The sequence below is a fragment of the Hyperolius riggenbachi genome, chromosome 6, assembly GCF_040937935.1.
Source record: "Hyperolius riggenbachi isolate aHypRig1 chromosome 6, aHypRig1.pri, whole genome shotgun sequence".
Lineage (NCBI taxonomy): Eukaryota > Metazoa > Chordata > Amphibia > Anura > Hyperoliidae > Hyperolius > Hyperolius riggenbachi.
The window spans coordinates 211,812,193-211,837,890 of NC_090651.1; the positions used below are offsets into that span (position 1 = coordinate 211,812,193).

General features: G+C 42.6%; 1 protein-coding gene across 3 annotated transcripts in view; it reads right to left on the minus strand.

The window, feature by feature from the left end:
- PRDM10 (PR/SET domain 10) overlaps positions 1–25,698 on the minus strand; it is a 96,012-nt gene that overhangs the window by 21,157 nt on the left and 49,157 nt on the right. For all 3 annotated transcript variants that reach the window (XM_068240378.1, XM_068240377.1, XM_068240379.1), the window contains exons 6-13: positions 25,052–25,301; positions 21,288–21,529; positions 19,061–19,264; positions 16,593–16,665; positions 14,943–15,060; positions 13,349–13,478; positions 12,340–12,570; positions 206–553 (exon numbers count right to left, since the gene is read on the minus strand). In XM_068240378.1, the coding sequence (XP_068096479.1) occupies positions 206–553; positions 12,340–12,570; positions 13,349–13,478; positions 14,943–15,060; positions 16,593–16,665; positions 19,061–19,264; positions 21,288–21,529; positions 25,052–25,301 (1,596 nt within the window). The remainder of the gene's footprint in view (positions 1–205; positions 554–12,339; positions 12,571–13,348; positions 13,479–14,942; positions 15,061–16,592; positions 16,666–19,060; positions 19,265–21,287; positions 21,530–25,051; positions 25,302–25,698) is intronic.

Below are 25,698 nucleotides of genomic sequence, written 5' to 3' on the forward strand. Positions count from 1 at the left end.
ACACAAGCAAATGAGTTAAAGACAGGCCTTCCACAGACCTACTCATTTAAAGAGACTCTGAAGTCTCTTTTTTTCCCTGATTTGCTCATAACATCCTGTTAAGAGTTAATGCCTAAGTGAAATCGCAGCATCCCCGCGATTACACTTAGGCATTAACTCCCCATGCATTTTCAGTCAATATAAATACAGTTTAACATTTACTAACCTGAATGAAATCTGTAAAGCGTTTTTTGCAGGTAGGGCAGCTGAAGCAGCCATCAATGATGTGCACAGCAACATGATCTTTCAGGAGATCAAGACGATCAAATGACTCTGGGCAGAAGATACAGGAATAGGTCTTTTGGTCCAGGTGAAACTTCATGTGGTTTTCCAGGGAGCTGCTGCTGATGAAGCCCTTGTTGCAGATGTCACAGGTCAGAGGACAGTTGCTGTCTCGCCCGTGGAAACGCAAGTGCTGATCTAGCTTATCCTTCTCCCTGAAAGCCTTTCCACATTGCAGACATTTGAACGGTCGGAAGGACTTTCGGATGAAGAGGTGCTGTAGTGCTGCGTTCTGCAAGACATGAGCCATAACATCACCTGTCAATAAGTAATGAAGTCTTATTTACAAGAGAAACTTATTTCAATGAGATGTCATGTACAGAATACATTCGCTTGTAGACTGATATATGATGGGAGTAAAGAATTTGTGGCTGCACCTGCTTGGGGGTAGCAGGTGTGTAAAAAGTAAACCTACCTGCAGCTCCAGCTGTGTGGTCAGCATGAGAAGAGAGAAAGACAAATTACCAGTTATGGACAATGAAGGCATATGCTGGCTGGCTGCTTATAGTCCATAACAAGATCACGTCTGTCCAGAAGATATAATGGATAATTCCAAGCACAACGTCAAACCCACTACTAAATAAACCACAAGAATAGGTGGTATTCTGCATTACTGTTTAATGGCAGAAAAGCTCACAAGCTTCTTTAGAATTTTAAACCTTTAGGCTGGGTTCACACATAAATCCGTACAGTTCTGTTACTTTCCTACCAGTCTTGCATCAGTTTTTGCGTCAAAACAAAAATGGGGATTTTTATATTTCCACCCTCTCTCTCTGTTCTTCACCCATGACTATCAATGTAGAAAATACCCCAATAACCTCAACTCCTGAAGCTCGCTGTCAGGGGTTCAGACTCTACTGAACTTTGCTGCCCGCCTCATCCACTATTGGTTACCTATTTTACCCAAAAGATCTAGTTTAAACTCTTCATCCTATCATACAAGGCTTTTCATAAGTCGTCACCTCCTTACATTTCCTCACTTATCTCCAGATACCATCCCACCCTTTACCTTCGCTCCTCCTAGGAGTCCCTCTTGTCCTCAAGCTTAGTCACCTCCTCTCACTCTCGCATCCAGGACTTCTCATGAGCATCACACTTCTCCTTTGAAATGCTCTCCCACAGTCAGTCCATCATGCCTAGAAATCTTCAAATGTTCTCTCAAAACACACCTGTATAAACAAGCCTATAATTTGCTAAAGGTACAGTGGTTTGCAAAAGTATTCGGACCCCTTGAAGTTTTCCACATTTTGTCATATTACTGCCACAAACATGAATCAATTTTATTGGAATTCCATGTGAAAGATCAATATAAAGTGGTGTACATGTGAGAAGTGGAATGAAAATCCTTCATTATTCCAAACATTAAAAAAAAATTAACTGCAAAGTGGGGTGTGCGTAATTGTTCAGCCCCCTGAGTCAATACTTTGCAGAACCACCTTTAGCTGCAATTACAGCTGCCAGTCATTTAGAGTATGTCTCTACCAGCTTTGCACATCTAGAGATTGAAATCCTTGCCCATTCTGCTTTTCAAAACAGCTCCAGCTCAGTCAAATTAGATGGACAGTGTTTGTGAACAGCAGTTTTCGGATCTTGCCACAGATTCTTGATTGGATTTAGATCTGGACTCTGATTGGGCCATTCTAACACATGGATATTTTTTGTTTTAAACCATTCCATTTTTGCCCTGGCTTTATGTTTAGGGTCGTTGTCCTGCTGGAAGGTGAACCTCCGCCCCAGTCTCAAGTCTTCTGCAGACTCCAAGAGGTTTTCTTCCAAGATTGCCCTGTATTTGGCTCCATCCATCTTCCCATCAACTCTGACCAGCTTCCCTGTCCCTGCTGAAGAGAAGCACCCCCAGAGCATGATGCTGCCACTTCCATATTTGACAGTGGGGATTGTGTGTTCAGAGTGATGTGCAGTGTTAGTTTTCTGCCAGTTTTTGCATTTTGGCCAAAAAGTTCCATTTTGGTCTCATCTGACCAGAGCACCTTCTTCCACATGTTTGCTGTGTCCCCCACATGGCTTGTGGCAAACTGCAAATGGGACTTCTTATGGTTTTCTGTTAACAATGGCTTTCTTCTTGCCACTCTTCCATAATGGCCAACTTTGTGCAGTGCACGACTTATAGATGTCCTATGGACAGATTCCCCCACCTGAGCCGTAGATCTCTGCAGCTCGTCCAGAGTCACCATGGGCCTCTTGACTGCATTTCTGATCAGCGCTCTCCTTGTTCGGCCTGTGAGTTTAGGTGGAAGGCCTTGTCTTGGTAGGTTTACAGTTGTGCCATACTCCTTCCATTTCTGAATGCTCGCTTGAACAGTGCTCCGTGGGATGTTCAAGGCTTTGGAAATCTTTTTGTAGCCTAAGCCTGTTTTAAATTTCTCAATAATTTTATCCCTAACCTGTCTGTTGTTGCTCCCAATATTCTCTTAGACAACCTCTGAGGTCGTCACAGAGCAGCTGTATTTGTACTGACATTAGATTACACACAGGTGCACTCTATTTAGTCATTAGCACTCATCAGGCAATGTCTATGAGCAACTGATTGCACTCAGACCAAAGGGGGCTGAATAATTACGCACACCCCACTTTGCAGTTATTTATTTGTAAAAAATGTTTGGAATCATGTATGATTTTCGTTCCACTTCTCACGTGTACACCACTTTGTATTGGTCTTTCACATGGAATTCCAATAAAATTGATTCATGTTTGTGGCAGTAATATGACAAAATGTGGAAAACTTCAAGGGGGCCAAATACTTTTGCAAACCACTGTAGAAGTGGAGGCGTACTGCCTCATAGTCTAACTCCTGCCCTAATTTATCCAACCCACTACCCTCTAGACTGTAAGATTACAAGGGAAGCAAACTCCTCCTAGGGTTTCTTATTCTGATGTAATTTATTCACAATCTCAAAGTCAATGCTGCGCCTGCTTAGTCCCAATCTCACAGTGAGACAAGACCCCTATGGGAGAAAAAAGTAAAGATAGCGCACATAGTGCTCAATACTGCATGAATCTGCCACAGCTACCACCTCGTGCTGCACTCCAGTGGGATGTGCCTTCACCAATGGGAATAGAAACAGGGTTCCCCCCTCTGTGAATCCACTCACCGGATAGCCACTTGGTATATAGCATGTAGTAATACAGTAATCCACGCTCCTCCACTCGATCTCCGTATAAAAGTTCCTTTATTAAAATCAATAAAAGGCAATCCAAGATACACCAGACATCAGAGCAGCCCTTGGCCGCGGATACAAGGCGCTCCGTCCTCCCTTGGTTAGCCCGTGCTTCCGGAATGTCTGCGTGCTGCCTGGCTCCGCCCTACGCGTTTCGTCGTAATGACTCATTCAGGGGCTGGCAGCACGCACTAAAGACTCTTCTTCCAAGAGCACTGAGGGACACTTCCCATACACTGCGTATTCTCAGGGATGTGGTGGTGGATGGCGCCACGTTGCTGATCACAGCGGACGTGGCGTCTCTATACACCAACATCTCACATCAGGAGGGTCTTACGGCAGTGGGAAGTGCATTCATGAGGGAAGGGAAGTTGCATCCACGTCAGGTCCAGTTTCTGGTGAAGCTGCTGGAGTTTGCCCTCAGAAAGAATTATTTCTGGCACAAAGGGGAGTACTACCTACAGATAAAGGGATGTGCCATGGGGGCCCCCTTCGCCCCATCTCTGGCAAACATTTACATGTCAGAATGGGAAGAAGAGGCGATTCAGATTAATGCTAGCAAAGTCAAAGAATGGCATAGATATATAGACGACTTGTTGATCCTGTGGACGGGTACTATGGAGGAATGGGAAGACTTCCTAAAGGAGGCTAACCAGTTGAGACCCAATATCAAACTTGAAGCGGAGAAGAGTTATGATAGTATTAATTTTTTGGATTTGAACATCTATAAGTCAGGCAATGAGTTGCTGACAAGATGTTTTTTTAAGAAAACCGACAGAAATGGTTTTATACCAACAACTAGCTGTCACCATCCCACTTGGATCCGAGGAGTGCCTAAAGGGCAATTCCAAAGGATCAGGAGAAACTGTTCTACGGTGGAGGCATACACTGAGCAAGCCTCTGTTCTTGCCCACAAATTTGAACAAAAAGGCTATAATGAGAGAGTTTTGAATACTCAGATGCAGGAAGTAGCGAGAATGGACAGAGATCAGCTGGTTCTGGGTAAAAGAACCAAAAAAGAGGACAACCACATGGAGCTTCCCTTTATATGTACGTTCAATACACAGTATAGACAGCAAGAGCAAATTTTTCATAAATACTGGCCAATTCTGGAACAGGATCAGTCTCTGAATAAGGTGATCCCGCCTAGACCGAAGTTTATATATAGGCGGGCCCCGAACCTCAGAGATATACTTGTTCCAAGTTGTGTAAACCCGCCAGTGAGACCTACGGTGTTCTGGCAAAGACCAGGTTTCTTTTTATGTCGGGATTGTTGCATTTGTAGGGACACTTCAAGTGCCCGGGTAGAGGAGATTGTCTCTAGGAGAGATGGGAGGAGCCATAAGTTAAGGCAATGCCTGACGTGTTCCTCATCTTATGTGGTATATGTGCTGACGTGCACATGTAATCTTCAATATGTTGGTAGGACGTCGAGACCGTTGAAAAAGCGCATATACCAGCATATTTATAATATTAAAAAAGGTTACATGTGGCACAGTGTGTCAGCACATTTTGCCAAGGTGCACAACAGTGATCCTAAAGGTATTAAGGTAATAGCAGTGGAGCAGGTTCATACCCACTGGCGAGGGTCTAATAGACTCCAGCAATTATGTAAGAAAGAAACTGAGTGGATCTACAAATTGGGTACAATGGAGCCTCATGGGTTAAATATTGAATTGGATATCAATTGTTTTTTAACGAATAGGTAAAATCAGTTGGAATGTAAGGTGGGGTTAGTACAGGTTGACAGGGGGGTATTTTGGGCGATTATCATTATTATGGGCACATGGCACTTTAAGGTTACACAGAGCACTGTTAATTGTTATAAAGGCTGTCTGGATAAGACATTTTGAATATTGTGAGGTTAACACTATTACAGGTTATTGCATGATTTGCACAAACAATTGCATAGTTTGCACAGAGGAATGGTGGAGCACATATAGATACAGGTGCCCATATAGGAGGTAATTGGCATAGTACACTGGTCACAACAGATAGTGAATGGTGATTCTTTAAGGGTAGTGGATTGATCATAGTGGTGGCTGGGCATAAGTATCATACCACATGTATAGCAGCAGGATTGTGCTGTGTGCATTGTGGTTTATAATGGGTTAATGGTGCACGCAGTGTGTATACAATAGATTAGTATATTTATACACTTGACACTGGTATCCACGTGTATATGGGGGAGGTGATAGGCATGTGGTGTAACAGGAGGTGTATTTGCTAAGGGGGGTTAACATGAGGATTTGTCACGAAGGATGAGTTTGATGGTTGACACAAGGTATGATAGGGCAGGTGTAAGGCGCATGATAATTGTGTTATACAATACATGCTATACACGAAATGGGGTGTAGGAGAATACAGTAAGGTAGGAAGAGGGATTACATAGGAGGCAGTAGGATGTGGTATCGCTGCTTGCTCTGATGTTTCAGTAATGAATTGGAATCTATATACATATAATGTTGTTTTACAGGAGATAATATATACTGGTCTAATAATTTTATCATTGTATTTATGGAGAAGTTCAAGTGTTCATAGTATGAACAGTTACGCTCCCCGCTTGGTTGCCTAGTGACGGAAGAGGGCGGCGACATGGGCGGTACTCAAGACGGGCAGCGACGGCATTTTAATGATGTCTTTAGTGCGTGCTGCCAGCCCCTGAATGAGTCATTACGACGAAACGCGTAGGGCGGAGCCAGGCAGCACGCAGACATTCCGGAAGCACGGGCTAACCAAGGGAGGACGGAGCGCCTTGTATCCGCGGCCAAGGGCTGCTCTGATGTCTGGTGTATCTTGGATTGCCTTTTATTGATTTTAATAAAGGAACTTTTATACGGAGATCGAGTGGAGGAGCGTGGATTACTGTATTACTACATGCTATATACCAAGTGGCTATCCGGTGAGTGGATTCACAGAGGGGGGAACCCTGTTTCTATTCCCATTGGTGAAGGCACATCCCACTGGAGTGCAGCACGAGGTGGTAGCTGTGGCAGATTCATGCAGTATTGAGCACTATGTGCGCTATCTTTACTTTTTTCTCCCATAGGGGTCTTGTCTCACTGTGAGATTGGGACTAAGCAGGCGCAGCATTGACTTTGAGATTGTGTGTACATTGGAGTGAGGTGACTCTTCAACCAGCTGCGATCCCCTATAGTGCTAATTTATTGTTTTCTGTGGAGCGCAGTGTATCTTTCTAAATTGATGTAATTTATTATATGAACATGCACCAGTATTGGTGAGGTCTCAAACTAATCATAAACTATGTATGTATTTGTATTTATATTGCTGGTTGTCCTGTTTGTATAGCGTTTTTAACCACTCATGTATCTATGTTACCCACAATTGTTTTTTGTACTATGTACAGTACTATGGAAGGTGTTTGGCGCTATATACGGTAAATAAAAACATGATAATAAAAAACTGTTACAAAACTGACAGGACAGGACTGGAAAGAAACTGTATACCTTTAATGTGTGAACACAGCCATAGAAAATTCATAGAAAACTGATAGGACAGGGAAGGACTGGAACAGAGCTGTACAGATTTATATGGGAACCAAGCCAAAGAAAACGGATATAAGACTGATGCTAACTGATGAAAATGGACAGGACAGGACTGGCACAAATCTGTATTCCTTTTATGTATGAACCAAGCCTTAGAGGATTACAAGACAGTTAAGGCATGGCAAGGCTGTATGCTGTACTGCTGTGTAACCTACCCAATGCAGAATGCTGCCAAAAACAAGGCTATGCTGTGCCCTAGTAGTTCTAAGTTTCTTTGCGGTTTGGAAGCCTACCCTTGGCCTGTTCCGCCCCTGCCATGTCTCATTCCTTGCCCCTGTACATCCCTGCCACATTACTCATATGCCAGCCATGCTCCCTCCCAGCTCTTTGTGATATTAATGCATGTCACCTGCATCAATACCAAGGCTAGGCAGCTGTCAGATGTAAAGAAAGCTGGTAGCCAATTAGACAAATTAACATCTGACTATAGGAATGCACTTGGGCTCAGCAGAGAACACCTTGAGACAGAAACCAGTGCTGTTGAGGTTGTAATGCTGCCTAGTGTGCAGTCTTACTACCAGAAAATTAATAAGCAACACACAGCCTAGCATTTTGCTACAGCTGTAAGGTAACACCAATTTGCAGGAATCACTCATGTATAAATGATTCCTGAAGTGTATGTATAAAGTGTTAATATATGATTTATGTGTTTTGTTTGGAACCAATAATACACATGATAAAAAAATGTCTATTAAAATGAAAAAAAGAGAGGTTTCAGCATTTTTGGTGCACCACTTAGTAATATTTTTTGAGCAGAAGTGTCAGTATACTACACAAAAACAAGACCCAGTACAGTCCTGGCCAAAAGTTTTGAGACTGTCAAAAATATGAGTTTTCCCAAAGTTTGCTGCTAAACTGCTTTTAGATCTTTGTTTCAGTTGATTATGTGATGTACAGAAATATAAATTATAGGCACTTCATACGTTTCAAAGGCTTTTAATGACAATTACATGAGATTTATGCAAAGAGTAAGTATTTGCAGTGTTGGCCCTTCTTTTTCAGGACCTCTGCAAATCGACTGGGCATGCTCTCAGTCAACTTCTGGGCCAAATCCTGACTGATAGCAACCCATTCTTTCATAATCACTTCTTTGAGTTTCTCAGAATTGAGGAATGACCACGAGTTCTCAATGGGATTAAGATCTGGGGAGTTTCCAGGCCATGGACCCAAAATTTCAACGTTTTGGTCCCCGAGCCACTTAGTTATCACTTTTGCCTTATGACACGGTGCTCCATCGTGCTGGAAAATGCATTGTTCTTCACCAAACTGTTGTTGGATTGTTGGAAGAAGTTGCAGTTGAGGGTGTTTTGGTACCATTCTTTATTCATGGCTGTGTTTTTTGGCAAAATTGTGAGTGAGCCCACTCCCTTGGATGAGAAGCAACCCCACACATGAATGGTCTACTGTTGGCATGACACAGGACTGATGGTAGCGCTCACCTTTTCTTCTACTGACAAGCCTTTTTCCAGATGCCCTAAACAATCAGAAAAGGGCTTCATTGGAGAATATGACTTTGCCCCAGTCCTCAGCAGTCCATTCACCATACCTTCTGCAGAAGATCAATCTGTCCCTGATGTTTTTGGGAGAGAAGTGGCTTCTTTGCTGCCCTTCTTGACACCAGGCCATCTTCCAAAAGTCTTTGCCTCACTGTGCGTGCAGATGCTCTCACACCTGCCTGAGCAGCCTCTGCGCTGGTTGCACTCCGATCCCGCAGCTGAATCCTCTTTAGGAGACAATCCTGGTGCTAGCTGGACTTTCTTGGACGCCCTGAAGCCCTCTTAACAAGAATTGAACCTCTTTCCTTGAAGTTCTTGATGATCCTAAAAATTGTTGATTTAGGTGCAATCTAAGTAGCCACAATATCCTTGCCTGTGAAGCCATTTTTTTGCTACGCAATGATGGCTGCATGCATTTCTTTGCTGGTCACCATGGTTAACAATGTAAGATCAATGATTTCAAGCATCCCCATCCTTTTAACATAATGATCTCCAGTCTTGTGCTCGTCAACATTCTCACCTGAGTTAACAAGACGATTACTGAAATGATCTCAACAGGTCCTTTAATGACAGCAATTAAATGCAGTGGAAAGGTTTTTTTTGGGATTCAGTTATTTTTTTATGGCAAAGAAGGACTATGCAATTCATCTGAACACTCTTCATAACATTCTGGAGTATATGCATATTGCTTTATAAAAACTTAAGCACCAACTTTTCTAATTTCCAATATTTTTGACATTTTGGCCAGGACTGTACACACAGTGGTGTAACTATCACGGGAGTAGGCCTTAGAGTTGTTGAGGGCCCAGGGCCAGAGAAACCTGTATTTTTACTTGGGCTTCCATCTTGCCACTCCTCCAGTAGCTGCCCCAGCAGAGTGTCCAGGGAGACACTGCCACCAGTTGTACATAGGGGCATTTCCGCTCATCTGCCTCGCTCTCCCTGTGTTCACATAGCCTTAGCTCACTGCTACTGGCATTGCTCTGATTTCACAGAAGCATCTGACCAATACTAAGACAAGAATGTTTTAGAAGCGAGGAGAATAATATTGAGGCCAGAAGCGCAAGGAGGACTCTTCATGTGGGAGCAGACATGGCAGGAATGTCTCTGACAAGTGGAAGGGAGATAGCATAGGGGCGGCCTTGCAGAACACAGAAGACAATACTGGGGGGGAGGGGGTGCTAGGGGGTGACAAAAGAAACAAACAAAGGGGTTTGGATACATGAGGTAGCAGTAACATTAACATTTTGCAGCGGGGTCTCAAGAGTTGTAGCTATGCCCCCAAGGACACGCATTTCACTTTGGTTACTGTTTAAGATAGGTTCAGGTTACAAATTTCCAAAGAAACAAGCTGCACAGCTGTCGGCCAAGAAAGGCAGTTGTCTTGTAGAGGAGAAAAGACAAAGGAGGAAATGACAGTAGCAGTCAGACATGGTTATCCAGTATGTTTTATCACCAACAAATAGCCTGTGGATGTGTGTGAGCTTCTGTATGTACACTGGACAGTTACCCAAAATTATTACAGCTCTTTTGAACTACAGCTGTATGTGAGTCCTAACATAAATTACTGATAACAAGGCTCTATTGCTCTCTATGTTGCTCAGTTTTCTTTACTGCAATGAGGTGACTCCATTCCTGCAGTTCTTATAATAAATACTAACAAAATGAATTAGCATGTATCATAATAAGTAGATACAACAAAATGTAACATTTAGCTAGGCTGCTGGAACCCTCTGAATTTGGCAAGGAATTTGCAGAAAATACAAACGTTTTTTCACACACAAATATTTGAATACTGCGTATTTGAATGCGTTGCAACATGTGCACTTTGCCATATTAGCTCAATGTCAACAACAAAAATGCACACGATGTGCAAAATTATGCAACACTTTGACCACGTGCAAAATTGGCATTTAAGTGTAAACTATCCCACTGAATTTCATTGGCTTCAAGTACAAATATGAATTGTCAATTTAGACTTGAGGTTTAAGCAAACTGCAGATCAAATGCAATGTGATTTACCACAAATGACAGATAACCCTCTAGACCAGGGATTTCGAGCTCCTGTCCTCAAGGGCTGAGATCTTCTCACACATTTTTGGCACAGCTCAAAAAACTCATGAGACTGAATCAGTAAAGGTGTGGTTCATCAAGTAGAAAACATTTCTCCATTTTCAGTCCATACTAAACACTGGCATGGATATGGCCCTTGAGAACTTAGAGTTATCAGACAAATAAATAAAAAAAAAAAACAATGAGTTTCACTTACCTGGGGCTTCTACCAGCCCCAAGCAGCCATCCTGTGCCGTCTGTAGTCACTCACTGGTGCTCTGGTCCCCCTCCGTCAGCTAGTTTAGTTTTTGCCGACCTCGGGGTTGGCGGACCGCATTGCGTACATTTTTACGCATTCTCGCTGGTGCAGGAACATTAACACATACATTTTACACGTCAGTGGTTCAACGCGTACATTTTTACGCATTGCACCAATGACGCGTAAAAATGTATGCGTTAATGTTCCTGCACCAGCGGGAATGCGTAAAAATGTATGCAATGCGGCCCGCCGACCCCGAGGTCGGCAAAAACGAAACTAGCTGACGGAGGGGGACCAGAGCTGCAGTGAGTGACTACGACAGCACAGGATGGCTGCATGGGGCTGGTAGAAGCCCCAGGTAAGTGAAACTTTTTTTTTTGCCTGATAACTCCTGTAACGTTGGCCATACATGGTACAATTTTTTCATCCAATCTTACCATTTCTATGTAATATAAGGGGACTGCCTAAATTTTCCTTTCATTATATTCACTTAATTTACCCTTATACTACATAGAAATGGTAAGATTGGATGAAAAAATTGTACCATGTATGGCCACCATAAGACACACCTGTGCTCTAGACTGCAGGTTTGAATCTGGTGTGAGCTAGGTCTTCTATTGGACACATTTTTCTTTCATCTTCAATGAAAGCTAGTAACAATTTAAGAAAAGAGCAATTCATAGATTTAAAAGGACAAACTCACACTCAGACTATACCTAGAAATTATAAACTTACATTACAAAATTATAAAAACTAGAGCTGCCTCCATCCTGTGGAACTCTCTCCCACTGCCCATCAGGCTAGCTCCCACCTTCAACACCTTCAAAAAAGCACTCAAAACTCACTTCTTCAAGGAGGCCTACATCAACTCAACACTGTCCTAATCCTTTCTGCCAATAACTTCTTGTTGCACCCCCTCCTTTCGTGTCCCCAACCTCTCCCTCTAGATTGTAAGCCTTTGGCAGGGCCCTCTCCCCTTGTGTATCATACTTGACTGTGTGCACTTTACCCAGAATTTGGAACTGGTAATTTTTACCACTACCACTCCAATTTATGATCTGGCATTGTACTACTAACTGCATTGTGTTGTGTATCTTATTGCTATTACCTGTATTGTTGTATCCATTGTCTATTACTTGTATTGTTCTGTCACCCCTGTTATCATTGTCTGTAATCCTATTTATTGTACAGCGCTGCGTAATATGTTCGCGCTATATAAATCTAATAAATAATAATAATAATAATTATGCCACATGTCTTGCTGCAGCTGCTTTCTGTTGGCTACAATACAAGCCCAGGTCACTGCCCCAGAATTAAGTTCACATATCATCAATGGATTTGTGTTGCAGATCAACAGATGATTCATATACCATTTACTGCTCATTGCACACTATGTACATTGTACAGAAAATAATGGAAACTGCTTGTTCCTAGACAGTTCTAAGCCTGAAATCTATCTCTGGACTTACCCGAATGCGCTTGGCTCGTCGCATATCTTCAGGTGTCAGGACACTGTGAGAAACAACTGGAGGGGGCTGAGCAGATGGGGCACCAGGCTGCAGCATTTGGGTATCTGACTGCTGATCCACAGGGTCTTGTGTTGCTGTATTCAAGGAGAGGTCAGACTGGTCCAAGCCATTGATTGTAGAATGACCTATCTCTTCATAATGTGGACGCTTGTTCTGGAAATGCAGAAGGTCCTGGAATAGGCAGAGACTAGTAAGCACAATAGTTTTATAAACTAAAATATGGTTGTGAAAAAGTATGAACAGATGAAAATGCTGTCATCACAATGTAGCATTTTAAACAGGATTTTCCCTCATAAATTTGGACATGGTCATGACAAATGGGGCCACCTTTGCTGTCTTCATTGAAAGATTGATATTGTTCTGGCAATAATGAGGATTCTCCGGATATAATACAGGCAATCTCCTACTTACAAACAGGTACCGAGAGATTGTTTGTAAGTTGAGTCCTGGGTTAAATATGGTCAAACGTGGATAACTCAGGATCTGGACATATAGTATTAACTATGATTTTTGGTTGTTTTCACATTGCTTTTAGTGTTTTAAACTACTTATAACAGTTTATACAATACTGTAACATTTAACAACAAAAATATGTAATAAAAAAAACAGTATTGTATATTTTGTACATGAAGAAAACTTTATTAGTATCTCTGAAACGTTGTAACTCGAGTCGTTTGTAAGTAGGGAACTAACTGTACTTTGAGTCTGTTAGCTGCAAACTCAGAGCATCAGGGAAGTGTCAGAAGACCTGATCCGTGACAGTGATTAAGATAGTATAGCCAAGGGATCTGCACTTCATCCAGAAAAATAGCGGTAATATTGTTAAGTTTCCTAAATGAGAGAGTCAATAATGACAGCCCCCAATATCTTTGAAGTTTACTCCCCTTTTGGTGAAAAACAATCACAGAGTTCGAGCAGATTTTTATTATACAGCACTACAGCCACTCACCTGATTTCCCAGACTACACTTCTCTCTGCTCTCTCCAGACATATCCATTCGCATAAATTTAGGAGGCCTCCCTGGTCTCCTCCCAGGTCCGAATTTTCTCTTTGTCCTTCCTCGGCCACGTGCCTTAGCTCTATATGTATTGAAGGAAAATGGTTAAAGTGAAATTCCAGTTATATGTTGGGAGTAGTAGACTTACTGCATAGCAATTTCAGAGAAAGCTTTTAGGTATACTGGGGTTAGCCATTTTTCCTTTCATGAGATGTGCTAAAATTAGTAAAGGTGGCCTGGAATGGGCAACGTTTCCTGCAATGTGCAGCCAATTAGACATCTAGAAAGATGAAAATACAGGAATGCTCTGCACAGGTGTACTGTTGCCAATATTAAAACTAGTACATTTCTACCCATTAAGCACTGCAAACGTTAGGGTGGAAATTATGTGTCTGCAGAATTTCTTAGCTCCTCTGTAGAGTTCCATAGTATGCATACAACATCTCCATCTGTGAAGTCTCTCACGTTTGCACCCTCTGGCCACTATTAGCTGCCTATTGCATCCAAAGTTTCTATTCTCCCCACCCCATGTAGTCACCCCTCTGTGTACATGGGTTTGAGCAGGTGAACTGTGTGTGTCATGGATTTGGGCACCCATTGTCTCGCAGATTAAATCTACTTTAGTGACACATGGAGGACTTACCCAAAGTTTGGCGGGTAATAATATTTTTGCTGATCAGTGTATAAACATTATTCTTCCCATTTTATTGGTTGACTAGAATATATTATGCAGTGAGTTTTAATTAACAGGTACATTTCCACATAGAGCATGCTGCTTAACTTCTTAGGGACCGTCGCAGTACAAATCTACATTGGGCGGGTGGCGCTGCGGTTCTGACCGGACGTAAACTCTACGTCCCATTCACCACGTGCCCCCACACGTTCCCGCCGCTCTGCCCCCGCCGCAGTGTGCTGCCCTGCCGCCTCTATGACGGCAGAGCACTGTGAGCCAGGCAGGAGCCGTTTTCCTTGGCTCCTAGCCCTGTCATTACTGTAAGCCAATCCCATTGGCTTACATTAAGTGACAGGGTCAAGAGCCAATGTAAGCGGCTCCTGACCGGTGCACAACGCTCTGCCGTCATAGAGAACAGCCTGCGGCGGGGACAGAGCGGCGTGACCGGCGGGAGCGACGGATTATTGCGGCAATTCGTCGGTATGCAGTGTTTTAGTGTACCAGCAGCCTCTGGTGCTTAAGGGGGCAGAGGCTGCTGGTACCGAAGTGGTTAATGACAACTGTAAAACATAATAATGGGTTTACATCATGTTGCCATTGCTGGTCATGCTCTGTGAAACATCAAACATTTAAATAGTGAAAACAAAGATGACATCATGCTATATAAAGCCATGAATTTACTCCGCATTACACACAAAACAGTGATATAATGCTACAGAAAAACACACACACAATCAACACTACAGCAAGCCACATGCAATATACCTTTAGCACACAGCATTGATATGACTTATGTAAAACAAATTAGAAACAATACAGAAGTGTCATGGCACACAGAACAAATATGCACACAATATTGCAACAAAGGGGCACCTGCTGAAAAAGTCTAGTTTCTCATCATGCGTGTTGAGATGCTGTTGAAGTTGTTCTGAGCTCATGAAGCGGCGATTACATTCATAACATGGCCAATTCTTCTCTTGCTCTCTAAGGACTGATAGGTTCAATAAGCACATTACCAAAGGTATTATTGAATATGTTCCAAGCACATAACGTGAAAAACACAAACACACAGGTATATAGACCCCTATTCCCCACCGCACCATCCCCCAATAGTCCACACCTTTCTTCCCCTCTTCCCACAATACCAATGCTATGTTCTCCCACCATTGCCACACCCCCTTTCCCTTTGCTGTAAGGCCATGTTCCCTTATGGGTGTCACTTTGCTTCCAGGAGAAAAGCCATGTAATGCCGGAAGTCCTACTCTCCCCATCCACTTGCAGAGTTAGTGCAGAGAGCACAGGTAGCAGTTTTATATTTACATGTCAGAGTAATACCCTCCTCTCATCCTCCTTACCTCACACTTCTTCTCCCCATGTCCAACCAACCTTGTCCTGATGCCGGTCCAGCGCAGATGTGACGCCACAGCAAAGCACAAACACCACAAAGCTTTGTGGGAGTGAGGGGAGTTAGAGTGAGGTAGACACGAGGAGAAGGCCACTACATACCAAGACAGACAAATACAAAACTGCTGTCAGTACTTCCCTGTGCACTCTGCAATGGTGGCTACTGGTTGTAACATCAGGGTAGAAGACCAACAAGTCAGATCTAACTCCAGGACACAACTTGCACCTATTTTATCTGCTTAACCAGGAACCCCTGTGAACAAAGGTTTTCTCCTCTAGTAAGTTTACAGTAGTTATGCCACTGCCCAAAACAGAGCATTAAGTAGACTACCTTCTCAAAGCCACTTGCATGGCAGTAGGTGACTTTAATTTACGATGGAACAGCAGTGCCAATTTGTGAACTGTGCACTTAAACAAATGGAAGGTCATCTTGTTGACTTGCTCGGTTTCAACTTCGTAAAAGATGACTTAGGTGGTTAAATTATACTATGTCCTAAGAAGACAACAAACATCCACTCAACCACAGAAAAACATACATAAAACAGAACGACTCCTGCCAAAAATGTAACTTTAGTGTTGAATAGAGCAGGGAACGGCTACAATGTTTCTCTGATTTTTATTGCTGTATTCCTTACTCCTTATTTTTGTTGCTGACCATCAAAATGACTGGCACTGGGAAAAATCGGAAAAAAAAAACCAAAACATAAAGACTCTTGCTACAGTTCCACTTCATTGAGCTATCATTGACTATACAGAAGGCAAGAAAGCCATGTCAATTGACTAAAGAAAGCTTCAAATGTTGAGGAAATTCAAGATCCTGAAATACCAACATATCCTAGTAACTTACTAAGTGAACTAACAAAGTAGCAAACCAAATGAAAGAGTTACTTTCAGTCCTCCTTTACAACCAACCAATCTCCTATGGGGGAAAGTGGAGGGGGGGGGGGGGGGGGGCTATGGCATGTACTGTACCCCCATAACTCAGTTTAGAAAACAAGAACCTGGGAAATAACTGCAAAACCATAAATCTGAGAATTCTGCACCACCAAATGGTATGCTACCTTACTCACTTTGTAAGTACTGGTCTTCCCAGTATAGAACATAATGTTGTGAACTTACCCTTCCTTTCCTCCATAGAAATGTCATGAATTTTCTGGTTCACAAAATCTGCATAAGATGCCGCATACCAAACCTACAAATGATGCAGAATCATTACCAAAGCAGTTTCTTGTATATTGCAAATCATGCAAATCTCTGAGCCTGAACCAAAGTTCAAGCCTATGAACCAGTAACAGAAAAGCTGACAGACAACTTTACTCTAGAACACATACAGTATACTAGCACTGAATAATGTTAAACATGGTGCATGAGATTTTACATTTCACCTGTTTAAAAGGATTTCTAAAAAATATAATAATACCATTTAAACTGTGGTCCCTATGTGGAGTAAGCGCACCACACTTTACAGAGAGGAGAACCTGAGTCCACCAGCTTAACAGATACAGGTCTCCCCCCCATCTAAAATGTGCTCCCCTGGGCCTGTCAGAGTGTTGGCAGCTAAGCATGGACTCACCTGTTCCAATAGTGCGCTCCTCCTGTGTCCTCTCATCATCCCCACTGGTGTGCTTGTACCCAGTGACCCCACAGCATGTATATATTTAAGTAACATACATGCTGTCTGTCATGAGGTACAGGCGCCCCTGTGGCAATAAAGAGAGAGTACAGAAAGAGCGTAGCGGCAGACAGTTGAGACAGAGTGTGCGACCCGCTGCCTACACCATGTGTGGACCCCGGAAAGCACATTTTAGTTGGGTTGTGGGGAGAAACCTGAGGGTGGTCTGACAGTGGTCCCACAATCTACCGCCACACACCCTACTGCCCCATTTCATGTGAGATCTTTCCATGTGAAGTAATCAATAGTTTTGATCGATTTCAGCTGGAAACCAATCAAAATTATGATCAGGCAGCAATGTTTTGGCATTGATCTTTTGCAGATTCGGTCGTAATGATCAAATCTGCCAAATGAACTGAGAAGTGTATGGGCAGCTTTAAGGCCCATACACATGCTGGATTGACGTCGCCCGATGGGGATCGAGACCCACTCCCTCAGGCGACATCCCTGGGCCAAAGCTGTCCAGACACAGAGTCAGCTGTACTGTTGCAAAGCGGGGAGGCAGAGGGCCAAGACTAGATGTCACGGGGCTCGGCCAGCGGCAGAGGACAAAGGTATCAGTTGCCGCTCAGACAACTTGATCTGCCGGGCAGAGGCTGCTGTACACACGCCAGATTATCGTCTGATGCCATGTTTATTGGCCACCTCTGCCGACTATAATCTAGCGTGTGTACGGGGCTTACAGGACACCCGTGGTGAAAATAAACTAATGAAAAACAATTGTATCTATCCTCCTTCTCCTAAAAATGATTTTTAAAGATATTCCACAGTTTTATTTTATATTTAAATCTACTTTTTAAGTTTTTACTGTTTTATTTTTATTTTTTGCTCAATGACACATTCATTGAAGTATGCCAGAGCTAAAATCTATGAACTATTGACCCGTTTTATCTCTTTCCTGCTCTCAGAAGCCATTTTCTGCTAGGAAAGTGTTTTATAGTTGTAATTTCTTATCAGTGAGGGTCTCACTATAGTCTGATCCAGTCCTGACTCAAACAGGAACTGCCACTTACATACCTGACATTTAACTCTTTTAGGCAGAGAAAGAAAAAAAAGGAACACAGCATGGTTATGTGTGCACTATGCACTGTACATACACATGTCTATCTCATCATGTCACCCTGGGTATCCTTTATGTGAGAGTGGGAGATACGATTGTCTGTCATGATCAGAGGATAACAGATCTTCAGCAGGCTGTCCTGTGTCTCCTACCCTCACATCTGATTACCAAGGACTCCTTATAGTAAAAACAGTAAAAATAAGCAACTGCTTTTATAGTTAAAATTTGATAAGGTAATGGGAAACTGCTAACAGCAAAGTTTAAATGTGAATGCAAGACTGGTTATACAGTACAACTATGCAGTATTTTCATTAGTAAAACCTAAAATGAAAAGAATGTGAAAAGTGTTTTTTTCTAACTACTAAAATACTAGTTACCAGGTTGTTGTGCTTTTCCATTGATTCTAATTTTCTCTGGGTCACTGACCCAGGACAAGTACGCAGATCATGTGTTCTCGCTTCACTAGTTGTATGTCTGTTCCAAGGCAAGACTCAAATTTCAGCTAAACAACCAGCATTTTTTTATAATGGTATAAAACTGTCTGCTACAATACTGTATTATTGTAGCCTTCCTTTAACCTGTACTAAGAATAGTGTGAAAGTTGCCATTTCATAAAAGATGTGGTCATGCTGATCTAAACACTTTAATATTTTGCATGACGTGGAAGTATCCAGCTCAGATTTTCATTTAATTGGCTTTGTGATTGTTCCAGATCAGTGAGACAGAAAGTACAAAAGGCTCAGGTGATCTGTAACAGCAGCTTCCACGTCTCTCATGCCAGAATTTTGTTCCAAATAAGCCAAGATTTTCACGTTTTCTACAAATTCAACTGTGTGTGTTTTCTGTGGTTCATACCCGCAGTTCCTGCTTGGGTTCAATATTCTTGATTGTGGTGTAATAGATGTGCTGGCCATACTGATAGGCTACCAGATTCTGCTCCAAATGGTTCTGGGCCGGTCGGACGAACATCATCCAGTTACAAAGACTTTCCTCGGAAAGGTCAAACCACAGATCTTCGTGGAAGGTGTCCTGGGACTCCAGAGAACTATTCAGCAACACCTTTAGGGAAACATACATGGCGCTATGACACTTTTCCTCATCACTTAAAAAAAGGACACAAATATAACCAACATATAAAGTTATCTAGGCACTATTTACCACATCAAAAAGTCTTTTGTGATGGTTTCCACTTACAGGCACCTACAACCACTGTACAAGCATGTACATTTAAAAGCAGTAAAGAGTAAAATGGGTGCGAGATATTGCAGATAGTATAATATTAGTAACATTAGTGGTATTCTGCTATCGGCCTGTCTTATCCTATTCTCACACTATTGTTCCCTGCATCTATGCCTGCAACTAACCTCCCCCAACAACGTGGCTATTATAAGCTGATAGCCAATGTCCCCGCCACTACTACAGTGTGTTCAGCTACAAGAGTAGCTGTCCCCACCACTGCTACAGAGCGTAGCGGAACTCTACGGCCACTATTGTCCTGTGGTAGCTGGTAATTCTGTTTTTTGGCATGGGCGCCTAGGGCGGCACCCATTTTTCTGGGCTTCTATTCATGCCCAAATTACCTTCTTAGTGTTCAGGCATGCTGCTGTGCCAAGCAGCATGTTCTGTCCCATTGAAATGTTGGAGGAGAGAAAGATGAGCTGGAGGTATCGTGCTGTGAACCCTATACATGGTATACATTCATTATAATCACCTGATGATTTCCTACCTGAGTGGATTCCTGAAGAGGAGCCACCAATTTGGGGGGCTACTATACACAATAGATGGTCGTCTGAAATTATTCAAACTGTGTCAGGTAACATAAGCCTTCTGCGCATGCATAGGCTTTAGTCTCTACTGCTCAGCTTCCCATAATCCACTATCCATAACTCAAATGCCACCATTTGGAGCCTATTTACCAGCACGTGAAATGAATAAGCTCTATCCTCCACAAAATCATCTTACTGTGCTCTTCTTAAAGGATACCACAACTGACATGTGGCATAATGAGATAGACATGGGTATGTACAGTGCCTAAGCACACAAATAACTAGGCTGTGTTCCTTTTTTTCTTTCTCTGCCTGAAAGAGGTAAATATCAGGTATGTAAGTGGCTGACTCAGTCCTGACTCAGACAGGAAGTGACTACAGTGTGACCCTCACTGATAAGAATTTCCCCCTTTTTTATCTCTTTCTTGCTCTCAGAAGCCATTTTCTTCTAGGAAAGTGTTTTATAGTTGGAATTTCTTATCAGTGAAGGTCACACTGTAGTCACTTCCTGTCTGAGTCAGGACTGAGTCAGCCACTTACATACCTGATATTTACCTCTTTCAGGCAGAGAAAGAAAAAAAGGAACACAGCCTAGTTATTTGTGTGCTAGGCACTGTACATACCCATGTCTATCTCATTATGCCACATGTCAGTTGTGGTATCCTTTAAGCACCTCCTATCACTCACTGTTTCTCCACTACTTTATCTTGAAATATTATTTAGTGCAAGAAATATGCTGATCAAAGAATAGGGGTCATATTTTCTAGCCATTTTTTACATCCCAACATATCACTCCCTTACCTATTCAAGACAGCAGCTTAAAATCTTTATTCCTTGTCCAGTTCTCCCAATTATCATGATTCAAACAACTTTGTTCACATAGGCAAGGTTGCCAACCTTATTGATTTCCTGTTTTTAATACCCTAATTTTGATTGGCTTATTCCAAGCTGCACAAGTGCTATATTAAGTGTATATGCAAAATAGAATAATTCTTATGTCAATGAACACCTCTACTATAGGTCTCCTATGGAGCTCCTCATTATAGTGCCCCCATTGAAAAGCTTAACATAATAGTGTCCCCCACTAAAATGCAGTGGCACTAGCCTCCCACTGAATGTCAGCAATTCGGTGAGCATGTTTGGAATGTGTTTTTACTGCTGCTTTTGTACTCCCAAGTCCAGAGCTGATCTTCCACATCTAATCAGATCCTCAACATGCTGGCCTTATTATGATGGGTGAATTCTCAGATAAGCTAAAAAGGAAACCATTTTTATGGAATGTTCATTAACGCTGCCAAGTCTTTGTGTTTACCCACCTTCAGGTGGATGTAGCCTTCCTTCAGCTCTGATTTTTTCACAAGTGGTCCTTCCAAGGGGCCAAACTGGGTGCGTTTGGGAATACGCCGCTTGGAGTACACCCCTCCAAGGAATCGATCAATGTACAGGACCAGGGGTAAGCTAGCTCGAGCCCGGGTTAATACCGGGCGGTTTGGAATCGGATGGAGGGCACCATGTTTTGGACACACAGAGGGATGGGCATTATTGCACTCTTCACACCCTGCAAAATAAACAAAACAAAAAAAACTACAAAAGTTAACACAGGCCATAAAGCTTACATATCATTTATCATGCTTGGAAGAACACATAACTCATAGTGCAGATAACCATTTGCACGACCAGTTAATTTCTGAAACAGAGCAATGTTATATTTATTTTCTATTTGTGGGAGAAACGTTAAGGCTCCCCACAACTATGTAATAGGAGTCTCTTTTGGAAATTGATGGAAAAGTAGCAATGGTTTCATCACCCTACCACTTTATCTTAAATTTATCTTCATTAAATGAAGACTCACTGGAACCACTGCACAAGTTCTGTACCAAACAAAGTCATCCCTGTTGATACCTCGCCACTTCTCTCCTTTGATAAAAGGGACTGCTTTTCCTGAACAACTTTTAACTGACAAATCAATTAAAATACCTTGAATAATGTTCTTTTTAATATGTTTATGTTATGTTTTTACTGAATCAAGTTGGTTAATAGAAATTTGGGGAGCCTTTAATAGCTTGGGGTAAGGTTCAAGATTAAAATCACTTTGCCTTTACTCAGCAAATTCTAAAATTTCCTGTCATTTGGTGGTTCTTGACTTGTCAGATGTTGTTAGTAATCAATTATTTGACACATTCCATGGCTTCAGTGGTGGCTCCAGGAAATTTTTTTAGGGGGTGCTATGCAGGTGCTGGACCAATTTCCGGGGGAGCTGACGACCTGCGCCGCGGCGAAAAAATGGGCGTGGTCATGCCCGGATGAGGGCGGGGCTAACTGTAATTTAAAGTGAACCCAGGGTGAGAGTGATATGGTGGCTGCCATATTTATTTCCTTTTAAACAATACTAGTTGCCTGGCAGCCCTGCTGATCTATTTGGCTGTAGTAGTGAACTGAATTACACCAGAAACAAGCCATGCAGCTAATCTTGTCAGTTCTGACAATATTGTCAGAAACCCCTGACCTGCTGCATGCTTGTTCAGGGTCTATGGTTGAAAGAATAAGAGGCAGAGGACCAGCACGGCAGCCAGGCAACTGGTATTGCTTAAAGGGAGATAAATATGGCAGCCTCAATATTATTCTCACCTCGGGTTCCCTTTAAAAGTGCAACGCAAAGACAGAGGGCCCAAGTTTTGGTGACCCTTTTCCCAGAAAATTCACATAATTGTGCAGGTTTTCTCAAGAAAATACAAGTAATGTGAGCAGATTTTAACAAAAAACACGTCCAATGACCCCAATATGCACAATCGTTATCAGATATGGCTCCAATATGCACAATCGGTAGCAGATATGACCCCAATATGCACAATCGGTAGCAGATATGACCCCAATATGCACAATCGGTAGCAGATATGACCCCAATATGCACAATCGGTAGCAGATATGACCCCAATATGCACAATCGGTAGCAGATATGACCCCAATATGCACAATCGGTAGCAGATATGGTCCCAATATGCACAATCGGTAGCAGATATGGTCCCAATATGCACAATCGGTAGCAGATATGGTCCCAATATGCACAATCGGTAGCAGATATGGTCCCAATATGCACAATCGGTAGCAGATATGGTCCCAATATGCACAATCGGTGGCAGATATGGTCCCAATATGCACAATCGGTGGCAGATATGGTCCCAATATGCACAATCGGTGGCAGATATGGTCCCAATATGCACAATCGGTGGCAGATATGGTCCCAATATGCACAATCGGTGGCAGATATGGTCCCAATATGCACAATCGGTGGCAGATATGGTCCCAATATGCACAATCGTTATCAGATATGGTCCCAATATGCACAATCGTTATCAGATATGGCCCCAATATGCACAATCGGTAGCAGATATGACCCCAATATGCACAATCGGTAGCAGATATGACCCCAATATGCACAATCGTTATCAGATATGGTCCCAATATGCACAATCGTTATCAGATATGGCCCCAATATGCACAATCGGTAGCAGATATGACCCCAATATGCACAATCGGTAGCAGATATGACCCCAATATGCACAATCGGTAGCAGATATGACCCCAATATGCACAATCCGTAGCAGATATGACCCCAATATGCACAATCGGTAGCAGATATGACCCCAATATGCACAATCCGTAGCAGATATGACCCCAATATGCACAATCCGTAGCAGATATGACCCCAATATGCACAATCGGTAGCAGATATGACCCCAATATGCACAATCCGTAGCAGATATGACCCCAATATGCACAATCGGTAGCAGATATGACCCCAATATGCACAATCGGTAGCAGATATGACCCCAATATGCACAATCGGTAGCAGATATGACCCCAATATGCACAATCGGTAGCAGATATGACCCCAATATGCACAATCGGTAGCAGATATGACTCCAATATGCACAATCCGTAGCAGATATGACCCCAATATGCACAATCGGTAGCAGAAATGACCCCAATATGCACAATCGGTAGCAGAAATGACCCCAATATGCACAATCGGTAGCAGAAATGACCCCAATATGCACAATCGGTAGCAGAAATGACCCCAATATGCACAATCCGTAGCAGAAATGACCCCAATATGCACAATCCGTAGCAGAAATGACCCCAATATGCACAATCCGTAGCAGAAATGACCCCAATATGCACAATCCGTAGCAGATATGACCCCAATATGCACAATCCGTAGCAGATATGACCCCAATATGCACAATTCGTAGCAGATATGACCCCAATATGCACAATTCGTAGCAGATATGACCCCAATATGCACAATCAGCATCACCTGAAAAAGAAAAGAAAAACCCATTTACTCACCTACAGCCAGAAGACCTTCTTTCCCGACCTCCTGTCCCGAGTCCCGACCTCATTGTGGCGCGCAGCGCCCGCGCGCCCACGATCCTCTTCCTTCCCGACGTCACGACGAGACTTCCTGCCTGCATGCAGAGAGCAGGGCTACGGGAAAATGGCCGCCCGAAGCCATGCACTGCAGACTCGAAGTCTGCAGAACAGGGCTCCGGGCGGCCATCTTACCGTAGCCCTGCCTGCTGCTCCGTGCTGCCGCTGTGTGAACTGACTTGGCGTCTTTTAGACGCCTGAAGTCAGTTCACTCCACGGGGTGCTTTGGGGGTGCTTGGACAATTCTAGGGGGTGCTCGAGCACCCCCTTGCACCCCCCTGGCGCCGCCCCTGCATGGCTTAGACAGTTATATGTGGTCCGGTGCTAGTCATGGAGAAAATCTGAAGACATTACAAGAGAAGTTGTAAAGGTAATACCTTTAATGACTAACTGTACAATATATTTCTGTGCAAGCTTTTGTTTTTAGGAAACCTTAAGTTTCTTCTTCAGGCATGATACTGAATTGGATCAGAACCGTATAAAGCTATTTCATACATGTTCAAACTTGTATATTTACATACAAACAACATAAGTTTGTGCATGTAGGAAATAGCTTGATATGGTTACAGAGAAAAATTCAACTCTAGCGATGACACAGATCTGGTATGCATACAATAAATGGTTTGAATAGCTTCTGTATAGAACTCACACAGATCATTCGGATCAAAGGGTCGTGGTGGGTCAGGTTCCCATTCATCTCCATCAGAGTCCTCCCCTTCTTCATCTTCATCCGTATCTTCATCATCGTCTTCATCATCATCATCATCATCATCGTCTTCATCTTCATCATCTTTGGCCAGGGAATTGGCATTTAGACCAGGAAGAGAAGTGATAGCTGCTGCATTGTTCTGCACACCCTCCACAGGAGGTAAACTACCATCATGCACAGACAATGATGCCTGGAGAAGTAAACAAATGAATGAATGCTGACGGCCCTGAAAAGTGACCTGTTAGTTTGAATATATATATATATATATATATATATATATATATATATATATATATATATATATATATATATATATATATATATATATATATATTGTAAAAAAAAAAAAAACCTTAAAAAAAAAACCACGATGACATCCTTTGTATAAAGATGTGATGACACACCATGCTAGTGCTGCATCCAACTTCTCATAATTTCTGAAAAGGAAGAGCAAAAGCGATCCTGTACAAATTGCTGCACCACCAATTATGAATGTAACAAAGCTTTATTGGACATTCTACAAAAACATCATAAAAACATTAAAACAGTTACTGTAACCAGCAAATCACCACAATGCGGTATAATGT